This window comes from Lotus japonicus, chromosome 4, assembly GCF_012489685.1.
Source record: "Lotus japonicus ecotype B-129 chromosome 4, LjGifu_v1.2".
NCBI lineage: Eukaryota > Viridiplantae > Streptophyta > Magnoliopsida > Fabales > Fabaceae > Lotus > Lotus japonicus.
This window is the reverse complement of record NC_080044.1, coordinates 36579327-36592728: the sequence shown is the minus strand read 5'-3', so window position 1 is coordinate 36592728 and position 13402 is coordinate 36579327. Positions and strand designations below refer to the sequence as shown.

At 40.9% G+C, this 13402-nt stretch overlaps 1 protein-coding gene and 1 long non-coding RNA gene across 2 annotated transcripts; both read left to right on the top strand.

Moving 5' to 3' along the window:
* The first annotated feature begins 426 nt into the window (after window positions 1-426).
* Window positions 427-1016, top strand: LOC130711864 (uncharacterized). The gene is made up of 2 exons (XR_009010797.1): window positions 427-599; window positions 700-1016. It is a non-coding gene; the product is annotated as an uncharacterized LOC130711864 (long non-coding RNA).
* Window positions 1017-8551: 7535 nt separating this feature from the next.
* Window positions 8552-10124, top strand: LOC130712695 (uncharacterized). Its single transcript, XM_057562516.1, has 4 exons — window positions 8552-8701; window positions 8794-9061; window positions 9147-9243; window positions 9950-10124. The coding sequence occupies exons 1-4, from the start codon at window positions 8552-8554 to the stop codon at window positions 10122-10124; spliced, it is 690 nt and encodes a 229-aa protein (XP_057418499.1).
* Window positions 10125-13402: the final 3278 nt, after the last annotated feature.

Here is a 13402-nt window from a genome sequence, read left to right as displayed (position 1 = left end):
CAAGGGCCCCACATCCACCCATTCAGACTTTTTCTCTTCCTTACTTCACACTCTCCCTTCTCACTCACGATTCTCTCCCTCTTTCTCCCACAAAAGAAAAATATCTCTCTTTCTTTTATTATTCTGATTTCTTTCTCTCAAAAACAAAAGCTGCAGAACACTTTCTCTGAACCTTGTCTGCAACTTCTCTTCTTCCTCCTCACCATTTTCTTCTTCCCAACATGTCTGGAACAACACCACCACCACGATCCAAAACCGCGAGCACCATCACCTCCATGCCTCCTTCACGCAGCAACCACCACTGTCCCTGTTCTGTTTTTTTCCTCTCCATGAGAGCCACCACCAAAACCCTAGCCGCCACCTTGTTCCTCCGATCTCCGGCGAACCATTAAGTTTTTGGAGAAACCAACACCACCACTGAACTCCCCTCATCATCCGCAACAAAACCCCCTCCATCGATTTGATGATCGGCCACCGTGACTCCGGCGACTGCCGCCGCCGCCGTCTTCTCCGGCGAGCTTTGTTATGAGAAAGGAGGCCAATTTCGTGAAGCTCTCAACCTCCTCTTCCTGAATCCAAGGCCCAATCATCAGTAAGAGGTGATTCTCCTTATCTATTTCAAGTTCCCCTTTCAAACCCTAACTTTTTTTAGTTCACCTCATGAGTTCATGCCCTGAATATTGTGTCTTTGCTGTTCAGCCATGAGGTTCACTAGCAGAGAGGGGAAACACGACCAGACCAAAGGATTGAAGCTCAGTCCCATGACCATGAGACTTGAGGTAGAAGGAGGAGGACATGAACACTATGAGTTTAAAAAGCTTTGTGTGATTTCTGATGGACTGGAAAATTTCATCTTTAAAACAAATAAAATCAGCTTCTGTACAATCTTTTGATAATAGGTTGCCATTGTAATGGTTCATGTTTTTCTTCTCTTTTTGAAAGTCAAAAGTGTACTTAGAGTACTGTCATGTGGATAAAAGCTTTGTTTTTCAAATATAAGGCAGATTTGAATTGAAGGATTAAAGTCTATCTTTTAGATTAATTGCTTGGGGTGATACCGTTTGACTTGTTTTAGTCCTACTAATGTAGGAGAGCATAAGTATATGGGAAAGAAATTAAAATCCTTAAACTTTTTGAACACAAATTATAAACTCTGACTTAGTGGCATATGCGCGTGAATTATTTAACCCCATCCCTCTATATACTGTATACTAATTTGGAGAATGAAGATGTTTTAATCCTTAAGTTGCGTACTGTATGTACCTTGTGTTTAGAACGCGTGAGATAGTAAACCTTTAAGCCATACTACTAATTGTATAGGCATTGCTTCATAAACTCCTAGCACTTGCAATAAGGAATCTCGTGATAGAGACAAATTGAGGATGTCATAGTGCACGTGGTTGTAGTTATAACTGAAATAGAATGTTGGAAGTTCATGTTCGGAATTAAAAAGAAAAGGTACTGATGTGCATGAGACGAGTGATAGTTATAGAATACAAAATATTAAGATTTATTGATTAATTCAGTCATGAGCCCTTATCCATTACCATTTGATGCCTAGGTTGTGAGATTAAGATTTATAATTTTTGGTTAGGTGATTGGGTGAGAAAAGTGATTTATTAAGTCAGAACTTTGAGGACGCTTGAGGTCAAGAGTGTAAGTTGTGTTGGAAGCCGTGGTGTCAAGAAGGTGAATTGGGGTTGAATCTCAAGTTTTAAGGAGTTAGAGGCCCTTTCTTATAAACATGTGCATGTAGAGGTTTAAGGTTTGAATCTTTAGAAGTTCGATGACTTTGAGGTAATTAATTGATTAATCGAGAGCTAGAACCTAATTCGTAGAGATTGAGGACTCATTTATGGATTGAGCTTTTGTGGAACCAAAATGGAGTTCCAAAGAAGGGTTTTGTTTCTTTAGGAATATAATGGTTTAAGTTAAGAGAAATGATTCGACAATATAAAGAGCTTAGAGTCATTGCTTTATTAGACAGAACAAATGATGGTTATAGGAAATAATAAGAGAATGCCATTGCAAGGTGATGTGTTAATTTCTTGAAGAAGTTTTGTGTGCATATTGTTTTGAAATGCCTCAATGAGCACCCAAATAGAGATTAAGAACTCTAAGGACAACGAGAGGAGTAACTACTAGTGATGTATACTTTTCTATTTTAACAAAGATATGAGTATTTGGTTTTAAAGTTGATTTACTAAGCTAAAAGCTTTTGAAGCATTGTTATTCGTTTTTGTTGTCATTATGACGACATGCCTTGATTTCTGAGTTTAATCCTAATGGGTTATAGCCATTAAGGAGATTGAGTGTATGTAGCTCAATTAGAAATTACGTTATGTGTACTTATGAAGGGTACGAATGACGGGAGCGTTTGACGACGAAGCTAAAGAATAAAAGGAAGCGAACCGACACGGGAAAGCAAAGATATGTTGGGATTGAAATTGCAGTTAGTATGGGAATTGGCTAAGGTGAGGGCTACTCACTGAATACTAGCTAATGCTTTAGGTGTCGACGAATTCGACTTGATTTATTGTTTATGCACTTGATTGTGTTTGACTGGGAAAAATGTTTTCTGAGGCTACGACTGACAATTGATAATCATTTATCGCTTGAATTGTTTTTGAGATTGATTCACATGCTATGTGCTAAATGGTTAATCTAGGATGTGTTGATATATGTGCCATGACTGTTGGATTGTGTTACTTTGATTATGCAAATACACATATATATGTTGTACGTCAGAGTGAGGATAACGGGCAGTTATGCCACACTCATCATGAGATTTTGGGAAGTTTGACGGGACGAACCGAGGTTCGGGCCCTTGTTATTGTTTTAATGGATCGAGACCTTCTCTGGGATTACTTGGGATTATGGGATCTTTTAAACTCATAAGGCTAGAGATAAAACTAAATGAAAACTACTTTACAAGGAAAATTCATAAGATACTAAACAACCTCTGAACCTTTAAATAATGATCACAAACTCAAATAAGAGCTTAGGACTTGAATATTAGTTTTGGAAAAATGAGAAGTGTCGCCGAGTCCAAGTTTTGGGGAACTAATAAGTTTCCGAGTAAGTTGATACTCTTTGCTCGATGAGCAGTTTTGTTGTTTGGCTATCTAAAAGATAAGCGGGGAAATTAATAAGTTTCTGAGTACGTTGATGCTCTTTTGCTCGATGAGCAGTTTATTGTTTGGCTATCTAAAGGATAAGTCGGGGAACTATAAGTTCTAAGTACATTGGTACTTTTTGCTCGCTGAGCAGTTTTTGACCATCGGATGGAGATGAGTCGGATGATTCGAGAAATCATCATGAGATACTTTTCATAATTAATTATCTTTTGTCGCAGAATCGACATTTACCTTAGGGTATTCTTTTTAGAGACAATAAGTTAGCTAGAACACGTGACGACGTGACGAGTGAGGTCGGAGACGTTGTTTGGCTAATCACTTTGCATTCATGCACTCATTTTGAGGTATTAACACGGCAGGAAGTCGGACCTCGGTGGATTCCAAAAATGGTCATAAGACCCGGATTTCCACATAAGAACACTGCGGTGATTCTTTGTAGCAGACGAAAATGGCAGACCTGCGGGTTCACTGCTGATCTGACTACATTTTGTTTGGTATAAGAGACGCCCGAGCGGAAATGGTCCCACCGTGGCTGGTGTTAGGGCTGACTCGATGGTGCCCATCCCTCCGGATTAAGAGCTAATAATGAGCATTGAAAGCTTTGTCTCCATTTGAATTTCAAGTTTTTTTGTGAATGCTTTGCGGGAGTGTTTGGCCGCAAGTTTATTAGGGTAAAGGGGGGCAGATTTTCTTCTCTTACCATAGACCATAAGCTGAGTTAGTAGCCTACTCTCACACTTCCTCATCATTCTTCATTTCCTTTGCAAAAAGAGACAAGAAAGAAGTGAGAGAGAGAGAGAGGTCGGATTTGAGAAGAAGAAGAAGGAGAAGAAGAAGGAGAGGAGAACGTGTAAGAACAAGGGAGAAGGAGAGAGCTTCAGCAAGGAGGGGAAAGGAAGAGCAATCTCTTCAAAGACCAATCACCTTCATCACGTTCCTTCTCAATCACCAAACTTAAGGTAAGGGCTGGTCCTAGGATTGGGCCTGTTGTTAGGGAATTGTTGCCATGATTTGTTGTGAAAAGTTTTGTTGTTGAAGGGTTTTGCATGAGGGTTGGTCTGGGATAGCTTGCTGGACTTTTATGATCATGATGCTTGCTGGATTGTTCCATGAGATACTATGTGTTATTGTTTCACTATACTTGCCATAGATCTTGATGCTATGTGAAGATCCCATGCAATACTTGCTAAGTTTGGCATGAAATCTATTTGTCCAACATGATGATTGAGATGTGTTAGGTTCTGAAATCTTTTCTTTTGGGGTGATTCCACATGAATATATGATGTTTTGTTGCTGGAAAATGGTTTTGGAACCTTGCACTTGCATTTTTGAAATTTTAATTTAGGGCAGAAGTGACCCTACCAGTTTTATGTACTGGACAGCGAACTTCGTGGCCCAATATCACCTATTTTTGGTCTTCAGATGAAAACGTGGTAAACTAGAACATTGTAGGTTATTAAGTTGGCTTTCCAGGAATATAAAGAACATAATTTTTGGTTTAGTAATGAGGTCTGGAGGTCGATCTTAGTGACTGTTGCACCTGCTGTTCTTCCTGTACCGGACAGCAAGCTTTAAGGCCTAATATCACCTAATTCTGGGACTCAAATGGAAAAGTGATAAACTAGAAAGATGTAGAGGTTCGAATTAGCTTTCTAGTCATGCATCATGTGAAATTTTTGGTTAAGTATTGCGGTCTGGAGACCAGTTTTAGTACACGCTGCACCTGCTGTCCAGAAACACTAAATTTTGTGAAATTGTTGGAAATGTTAGTAACATGTGCCTAGGGACATTTGTGAGATTTTTATATGATGATAACTGTAAATTGAGCTTCTGGAATTTGTAAAGAGTTTGTGAATTTGTGAGGCCCTGATTATTTTTATGCTATGCATGAAGTTTAGTCGAGATTTGTCTAGGAGGTCGCTCATCCAGCTGTAATTCCTCCTAGTGTGACTGTTATTTCTTGACGTTGTAATCTGATACGATATTAACTCATAAGACTCTAGGATTGACCTTAGAGCCATAAAAACCAAGAGAATGAGACTTAATGAGATTCAACTCGCTTGCAAGTAAACTTAATTTAACGAACATAGGTCGGTGTAGACTATGGTCCATGAGAACGATGGGCTTGCACGCGAGGGAGACTTGTGGATTGACTGTGTTGGTCTCCACGTGATAACCAAGATTGAGTCATGGGATAGGGATTGACTGTGTTGGTCTCCCTGAGATTTGTGGATTGACTGTGTTGGTCTCCACGTGACTTTGTGTTGGGTCCAGGTGGGCCAGCATCCTGCCTGCTAGGTAGCGTTCGAAACGGGGCGCTGTCTGCTACGCTATAAGGAAATAACGTTGCGCCCTCACTAACACCAATTGGTTTTGGCGTAGTGGTAAGCGCGTGATCCTTTAATTGGTATCAGAGCCAGGTCCCGTGTTCGAATCCCACGGAAGGCATGTTGTGCAGCTAGTTTGGCTGGCAGGTGCTGGGGGGGGATTGTTGGGTCCAGGTGGGCCAGCATCCTGCCTGCTAGGTAGCGTTCGAAACGGGGCGCTGTCTGCTACGCTATAAGGAAATAACGTTGCGCCCTCACTAACACCAATTGGTTTTGGCGTAGTGGTAAGCGCGTGATCCTTCACTTGGGTCGACTGTGTTGGTCCTCTTGTGATTGTGCATCTGCGGATGTTCGAGATTGACCAAGGTGTTTTGGTGGGTTGTGTGAAGTGAGGAATCCGTTAGCCTAACTGAATAACTATTGATGAAATCCCATAAGAGACATTAATTCTTAAAGTGTTGATTTTTTATTATTATTTGTTTTGCTGTCGACCTGACCCTGCTTGTTTGTTATGTGTTTATTTGGGGGGGGGGGGTAGATGGTGAACACCAAGACAGTGGAAGCTATCGTGATCTGGGAGATGGTGTTGAGTGATCCCGAGGATGACCGACTATGGGTGACCGACGCGTCTGGAGTCCGGAGAAGCTACGCCGGCGATGCAGAGCTCGTAGGAAGGGACATACATGGAAGAGTCGTAGAGAGACAGACCCTTGCGGATGGGGTAGTCATGTTGCCTCACCCTCCCGCTAGGTTTTGTCATACCCAAGAGGATAAGCCGCTCGAATCATGGGAGGACGAGGAGGATCCTTCAGAAGAGACTACAGCTGAATCACCACCAATGGGGGAAAAGGATGCAGTGGAGTCTTCTCCACCGGAGCCGAAGCAAGCTAGCCATGTTGATGAATATGGAGACATGCCCGCATTGGAGCCTGTTCCGGATGCCACTGAAGAACGACCGCCTAGGAAGAGGCAATGTGGATGGCTTTCAGGATCTGAAGGTGAACCAGCTTATCCAATGAAGAGTCGAGTTGCCAAGGACTCGGAGGTCATATACATCTCTAGTGACGACGAGGATTAGAGTCGAGACTTTTCTATGTTGGGGTTTTTCTATGAGAGCTATATCGAATTTTAATTTATTTAACCTGTTGGATTATTATTTATTTCAGTTTTTGAGATCACTTATGTACTTGGTTTTAGGCTTTGCCATCGGATTCGGTTTTGTACTCTTGGATTTACTCCTCGATTTTTTTTTAAATGCTATTTCATTCAGAAGTGCATGATTTATTTATTCCACAAAATTTATCCGTAAAGTTTCAAGGGTTTCACAATAAATGAGCTTTGTCATTAATTAAAGATTAATTAATTGAACGGCGAAAATGGTGACGTTTGGGTTACTGTGTGACGCTCGAGAAATCGGGGCGTTACATCTCGAATCACACCTCCCATGCCCATGCGACGTCTGGTATGATCATACGAACCATCAACGGTAAGGGACACAAAACTTGTGGTCGGAGGATGCCACCACTCCATCTGCAAAAGCTCCATGATCCTCCTCTCTTGGGTTTTGGCAAGGTACTGGATATACTCCCTTTCCTCATTATGAATCTAGGAATAAGCAAATTCAACTGTCCTTTTAGCATCCCCAATCACCCTCTTGTTCCTCCACTTCCACATGCGCCATAAGGTCGAAACAAACAAGGTGGAGTGCTGGCCTTGCGTCTGAGACCGAACCCAAGCCAGAACATCCATGTTTCCAAACTACGGCCAAACAAAAACTTACAACCTCAACTAGATCTCCCTCAAGTGCGGGCAGTCTCAGGGACAATGTAAAGCATCCTTCACAGGATGCAAGCACCGAGAGCATCAAAGAGAGGCAACGAGATGACAACGAAACCGCACAACATTAACCTAAAGCACGTCGTGAAGGATCAACATAAATACTTCCATCTTCTCTGGTGCCCTGATCTTCCACAGCCACTTCCAATCGCTACCCATAGCCACCGGGGATTGTCGCTGCAACAGCCAGTGGTACGTCATTGCAACAGAATACTCACCGGCCCGATTCAAACCCTAAACCCAAGAGTCTGGTAAATGCGTGTCCAAGACAGGATGAACCTCCATCAACGCCGCAGAGATTGGAGAAGGGAGCACCGTGTAAAGGCTAGACAAGTCTCAAGTACTGACAACAATTAAATCTTTCAGGCTCAACTAAATATTATAAATGTGCATAAAGGGCAACAACGAGTCAATGACAAGACAAGAGCATCTTAATTCCATTAAACATTTAGCTTTCAAAAAAAATAGAATCCACTTATAAATGACTCTCCTCAAACCCATCTCTCTGGCTGACAAGTGTCACCGCCAGAGAGACTTTCGCATATTAATTGTTAACACCAATTTCTCTCTAATTTGTCACCTATTAAATTAACACCCATTAAATGACGAAACAAAAAAAAAACAGTTTGATACACCAAAAACATTTAGATCCAATCAAAGCGTTACTATTCTTTTGCCAATCATATATTTGAATTTTAAATAGCTTGACTTTTTACCTCCAGGCTTGAACGTTGTTTTGCAAGATTTTTTTCAATCATAAATGCTTGATTTGGTCCAAACATAACTACACGCTATTTCTGCATGACTTTTTTCAAACAATAAATGCATTAATTTTCACCTGTGCGTTGTTATTTGAAATCCACGTTTTTTCATTCATAATCCCACAATTCCATGCGTGCATTATCAATGCATTTGATTTTTTAATTTTATGGACAATTAAGGAATCTTTTTAATTTTTTACGGAAAATTGATTGATTGGCCCGTGCCTACAACAAAATATATGATGGCAATTATTTTCAAAAAAAGTCTCGATTTTGTAAGAAAATAACACGGTGATTTCATGTGAATAGAATCAGAAATAAATGAGGAATAATTTGACCGCACCATTTATTACTAAAATATCGTAGGGAATAAAATCAGAGTGTGAACCCTAATTTCACACTATATATACCCCCTCATGGCACATTTCTCCTCCATCATTCCCAACATTTCCCATCATTCCTTGCATATTTCAACTTAACCTCCTTTTTGATGGCTTCAAGAATCGACGATCTGGCAAAGGTCGATGCCTCCAAAGAAACCTGGACAATTGTTGCCAAAGTCAGTCATCTATGGCTTAGTCCGAGCCTATATGGCTCAAAACTACCCTTTTCATTGGACATGATACTTATGGATGGCAAGGTATACTTTATTTCTTTTGATTTAAACCTTTTTAATGTAATTTTTCTTATGCATTCGTAAATTGCTTAGTTTGTTTATTTTTAAAATGTCAGGGCTGCAAGATTCATGCTACTGTTAGGAAGACTTTGATATATCGATTTCAGTCTTCCCTAACTGAGGGAAAAGTATACCAGATTTCCTACTTTGGTGTGGGCGAGAGCGGACGTGATTTTCGCCTGACCGAGCATCCATTCAAGATCAACTTTGATATTCAAACTTCTGTACGACTACTACCTAACAAGGCTATCAACATAACGACGTACTCTTTCGTTCCACTTGCTGACATTATGTATAAGGACCTGGATACATCATTCCTTATAGGTATTTACTCTTCTGCATCCTCTTGATCTTTTCAAAAATAGTAATTAATTTGTCTTAACATTTTTTTGTTTACTTTTTTCACCAGATGTAATTGGAATTCTAACGGGAGAAAGTGGAGAACAAGAGTTCGAAAAGGATGGTACTAAACAGAAGAGGATAACTATAGAACTTGATCAAGATGGGTATGTGGCGTCCCCTTCCTTAAGTGACGAGTTCTCCCTAACTCCATCACTCAGGAGTGAGCACGCTACGTGAAATAGTGAACTTTTTTTTTTCTACTTAGGGTTTCCTCATTAGGTCGGGATCGCAAGAGTAAAGAGTACTCGAGCGTCTCCCTTAACATCCCTAGGCATTTCGCCCTCCTAACTTAAGACTACGGAGAATAACGATATAAACCACACAAATCATACATAGCATGCATAGTTGGTGGACGGATCCACCGCATAAGTCTGCAGATAAGAAGACAACACATAAAGAGGACACAGTGCCCTCAAACACATAGTCTGGTAGAGGTAATCAAAATGCAGAAACGGAAACATAAATCATCATCATCAGAAACTCGGACCATATGGCTTCATCCCCTCGAATCTTCCTCATCTGGATCCTCCTCACTGACTCCCCCGCTGGCTGCTGGCACTGACCCTGGCTCTGCTGTCGGACCCTGCTCTGACTCCCTGACTCCGGACGCCTCGCCTCTCTGAAATCTGCGACGGTAAATCCTGGCATCTCGGGAGAATCTAGGGGATCTCACTCGCTTGCGGGCTGTGACCCGAAAGCAAGACAAGTTCCTCCGGGGTGGAGGAGATCCCATAGACTCTTGGGTCTGCGGAACTCTCTGATCTGGGGATCCCGGTGGGCTCACCACGGTGACTGGTATTGCTGGGATAGGTCTCCATTGGCTCGCCTGTCTGTGGATATGGCACCTGTGGACTGCCTGGACTCCGCGGACCTACGTGCTCAGCGTGGGTCGGCAGGAAGAATGAGAACACCATCGGGAGTGTCACTAGGAAACCGATGTGTCCTGCTCTTGGATCCCTGCACCACAAAAATTGTGAGTCCCTGATAAAAGCAGTATCCGGTAACTGGGTCAACATGCCAGCCAGGTCGGGACGGGAAATCAGCGTGGATCGCGAGGACTGGAGGGAAGCTCATTGTCACACCTGTTATCTGCTTTTATAAAAATAAGTGTAAGGGTGAGTCATACGCGACTTGCACAATAATACACATCAGATAAGATAAGCGTTAAAACATAAGCCAACATATCATTAATCACACACATGTTAGCAAACACTAGTAATAATGCAATATGGCTAAATCAACCTTATTCCTCCGTCCTTCGAATTGACTTCTCTCACTACTTCGTAGGAAATGGTGAGTTCATCGCCAACCTTTTTATTATTTTATTTATCATGTGATGAGTATAATTTAAGGGCCCGAAGCTATTGCTTCGTTATCTTCGGAAAGTCGTCTCGGGAACATGGACACTCCTTACAGTCCACTCTTTACCGGATAATGATTGCTCAGTAGCTCACAGACAGAAGTACACGACTATGCGGTCCTTGTTACATCACATCAGGCCGGCCTTTCCGGGACCCTGCCGGTAGCTGATGGAGAGGTAGGGCCATCGCGTAAATCCCGGGTCAATTCATCTCTGAACATGACCACCTTTGGCGTCTCTGTATTCCCACTCTCTTAGTGGTAGTGACAGTACTTTCCTACTCCTTATTGCTCCTTAAGTGTATTTTCAAATATCGATCATCTCCCCCTTATACTTCCATTAAGTTTCTAATACATTAGAAACAAGCATCTGCTGCCTTACTTAAAGTAAGTACACCATAGTAATTATAGAGGTGGGATCTTTGATAAGATCAAGTAGTTCTAGGAATACAAGCGGGAGTTCTAATCCGCCGTTAATGGTTATGTACTTTTAATTGCTTAGAGAAAAGGGCTCACTTACTTATTCTACTATCATTATTCATTTTATTATTCTACCTATCCTACGGTTAATCCTAAGGTGTTATAGGTGGTTTAATTTTCAAAAGCAAGTATCAATAACACATTAAATCGGGGATTATCTTTTCCCTCTTCCCACTACCTCAGATGCTTAGCGTATCAGGAACAATCCTAATACCATGTCACTTATAATCCTAAGTACCACTATATATCCCATAGTGTACTATCATCCCTTTCTACTGTGCATCAGTTCAATCATAGATCACAGTCACAACAATTCAGCACAATAATTCATCCAACATTCACTCTTCAAGCACAACATCCAATCATGCATCCAATAACATATAAGCAAGTAATAATATGCTTTCTACCGTAATAACGTTCAACTTATGAGTTGTGTACCAAGACAAGGTCTTGTATAATCCCCCTTACCTTTAACCTTTACCAATAGAGGATCGTGTGTGTCTGAGATAGCTCCCTCTGCATCATTGATTATGCTTTGGTCAAGATAAGCTAATCGAGGCATTAAATCGTTCGTTACTATATATTATTATTATTATTATTATTATTATTATTATTATTATTATTATTATTATTATTATTATTATTATTATTATTATTATTCCTTTTAGCTATTAAACTAGCGTCATTCTAACTTAGCCTTGATCTCAACTAACTAGGGTGTAACCTATATTTTGCATGTCCATTAATCTGACCTAATTAGTTTTCAGTCACTAAATCATCCACTTAGGTTAATTACTAATTTAACAACAACTTAATCATCTAGTTATATTATGCAAACTAATTTCATTTTCTAATAGCTAATTCCTATAATTCTTTTCATGTTACCATTTCTGTCCTCATGTCCTATACATCCTCATAATCTGATTTCATTATTTCTAAGTCATTAATCTAATAATCTAACTTAAGCTAAAATATTTCTACTTAATTATTTCTAATTACTTAAGCCATATTATGTAAATTAATTCTATGACTAACTTAAAATTCCTAAGTCTTTACCTGGTTATTATCCTACTGGTTTCAGGTTCTATTAAGCTCATTTTACTGTTCTCAGTTTAAACTCAGGTTCAGAATCACTTATTTTAAGCACTTAATTCAAAGTCTACTTGCAAACTAAGAAATCTATAAACTGAGCCTAATGTTAACATCTAATAGTCTATTCCTATAGTTTTCTACCTTCTGAGTTCAATGGAATCATCAATTTCAACTTCTGGACACTCTAACAGTGCCAATTCACGATTTCAGGGGCTGCCTACAAGGTGAAATTGGGGTTTTCCTCTTCAGGGCTCTAACACTACAATTAACTATCCTAAAAGCTCCTATGACGTTCCAGAAGCATAAACTAATCCAGTTTGCAGGCCAATTCACTCTCAGAAGCTCAACCCGATAGCTTCTTCGAGCTTCAAAAACCTTGGATCGGTTCTCATTGATTCCTAACGATTCATGGCTCTAAACTAGTCTAAAGCTTCCTATCTATGTCCTAACATGCTCAGGGGATCAATTTGGATCGAAAACAAGCTAAAATTGGCGAGTTTCAGAAGCTACCTCGCCGGAAGTTGCAGAACTCGCCGAAGAAGACGATCGGAGGGTTGAAAAACGTGACCGCCGTGCTACTCCGAGTACTGGGGCTTGATCTACAGGTTGTGGGGAGTTGAATGGTACTCGTGGGTGTGGCTGAAGTGCTCGGTGATGAGAGAAAATGCGCGTTACAGGTTGAGGGGTCGTCGGAGCTTCGCCGGAGATGGTGAAAGCTTCGTTTCTCGACCAAAACTTGACCACGAATAGTCAATCCTCTTCCTATCCTCTCCAGGAACACAATGGGACAAGAATCAGGGTCTAACTCTCTCTGGTTTGATAGATTCGAAGAGAAGAAGTTTCTGAACTTCCTCTCGGTTTTTCTCTTCTCTCAAGCTCTCTGCGCACTCTCTGAGGGTTTCAAGGGGCTTAGTGTGATGCTGTGGTCGCGTGGAGTCGAATGGTACTCCTTATATAGGCTGAAAAGTGATTAAATGGCTAATCCAAGCTTAAGCATTTTCAAGGTTGCACCACCAATGGGTTTTCATGCATGGTGATTAACCTAGGGCTTCTGGTTGCGTGGGATGAGTTTGGAAAGCTTCAGAAGCCATCAGAGGTGATGAAGGAAGGGTGTCATGGCTGATTGCATGCTTGAGTCAGCGGCACACAAATCCTAGGGTTCCGACTGGTCGATTTCTTTATTATTTTCCATGTCGGGACAAAACTGATGCAATATTATACTGGTTCAGGTTTGTTAGTGCTAAATTAGAGTGTATTTCCCCTCTCAAGGTTCAATATCATCTCCTTAGAGTGGTTAAAGTATCACTCTTTTAGCTTGGTTCGGGTTTCGAT

Excerpts from the sequence above, each read along its gene's own strand:
- LOC130712695 (XM_057562516.1), top strand. The coding sequence starts at position 8,552 with ATGGCTTCAAGAATCGACGATCTGGCAAAGGTCGATGCCTCCAAAGAA. Across the intron at positions 8,702-8,793 it reads TGATACTTATGGATGGCAAG|GGCTGCAAGATTCATGCTAC; the intron begins GTATACTTTATT and ends TTAAAATGTCAG. Across the intron at positions 9,244-9,949 it reads ATAGAACTTGATCAAGATGG|GTCTCCATTGGCTCGCCTGT; the intron begins GTATGTGGCGTC and ends TTGCTGGGATAG.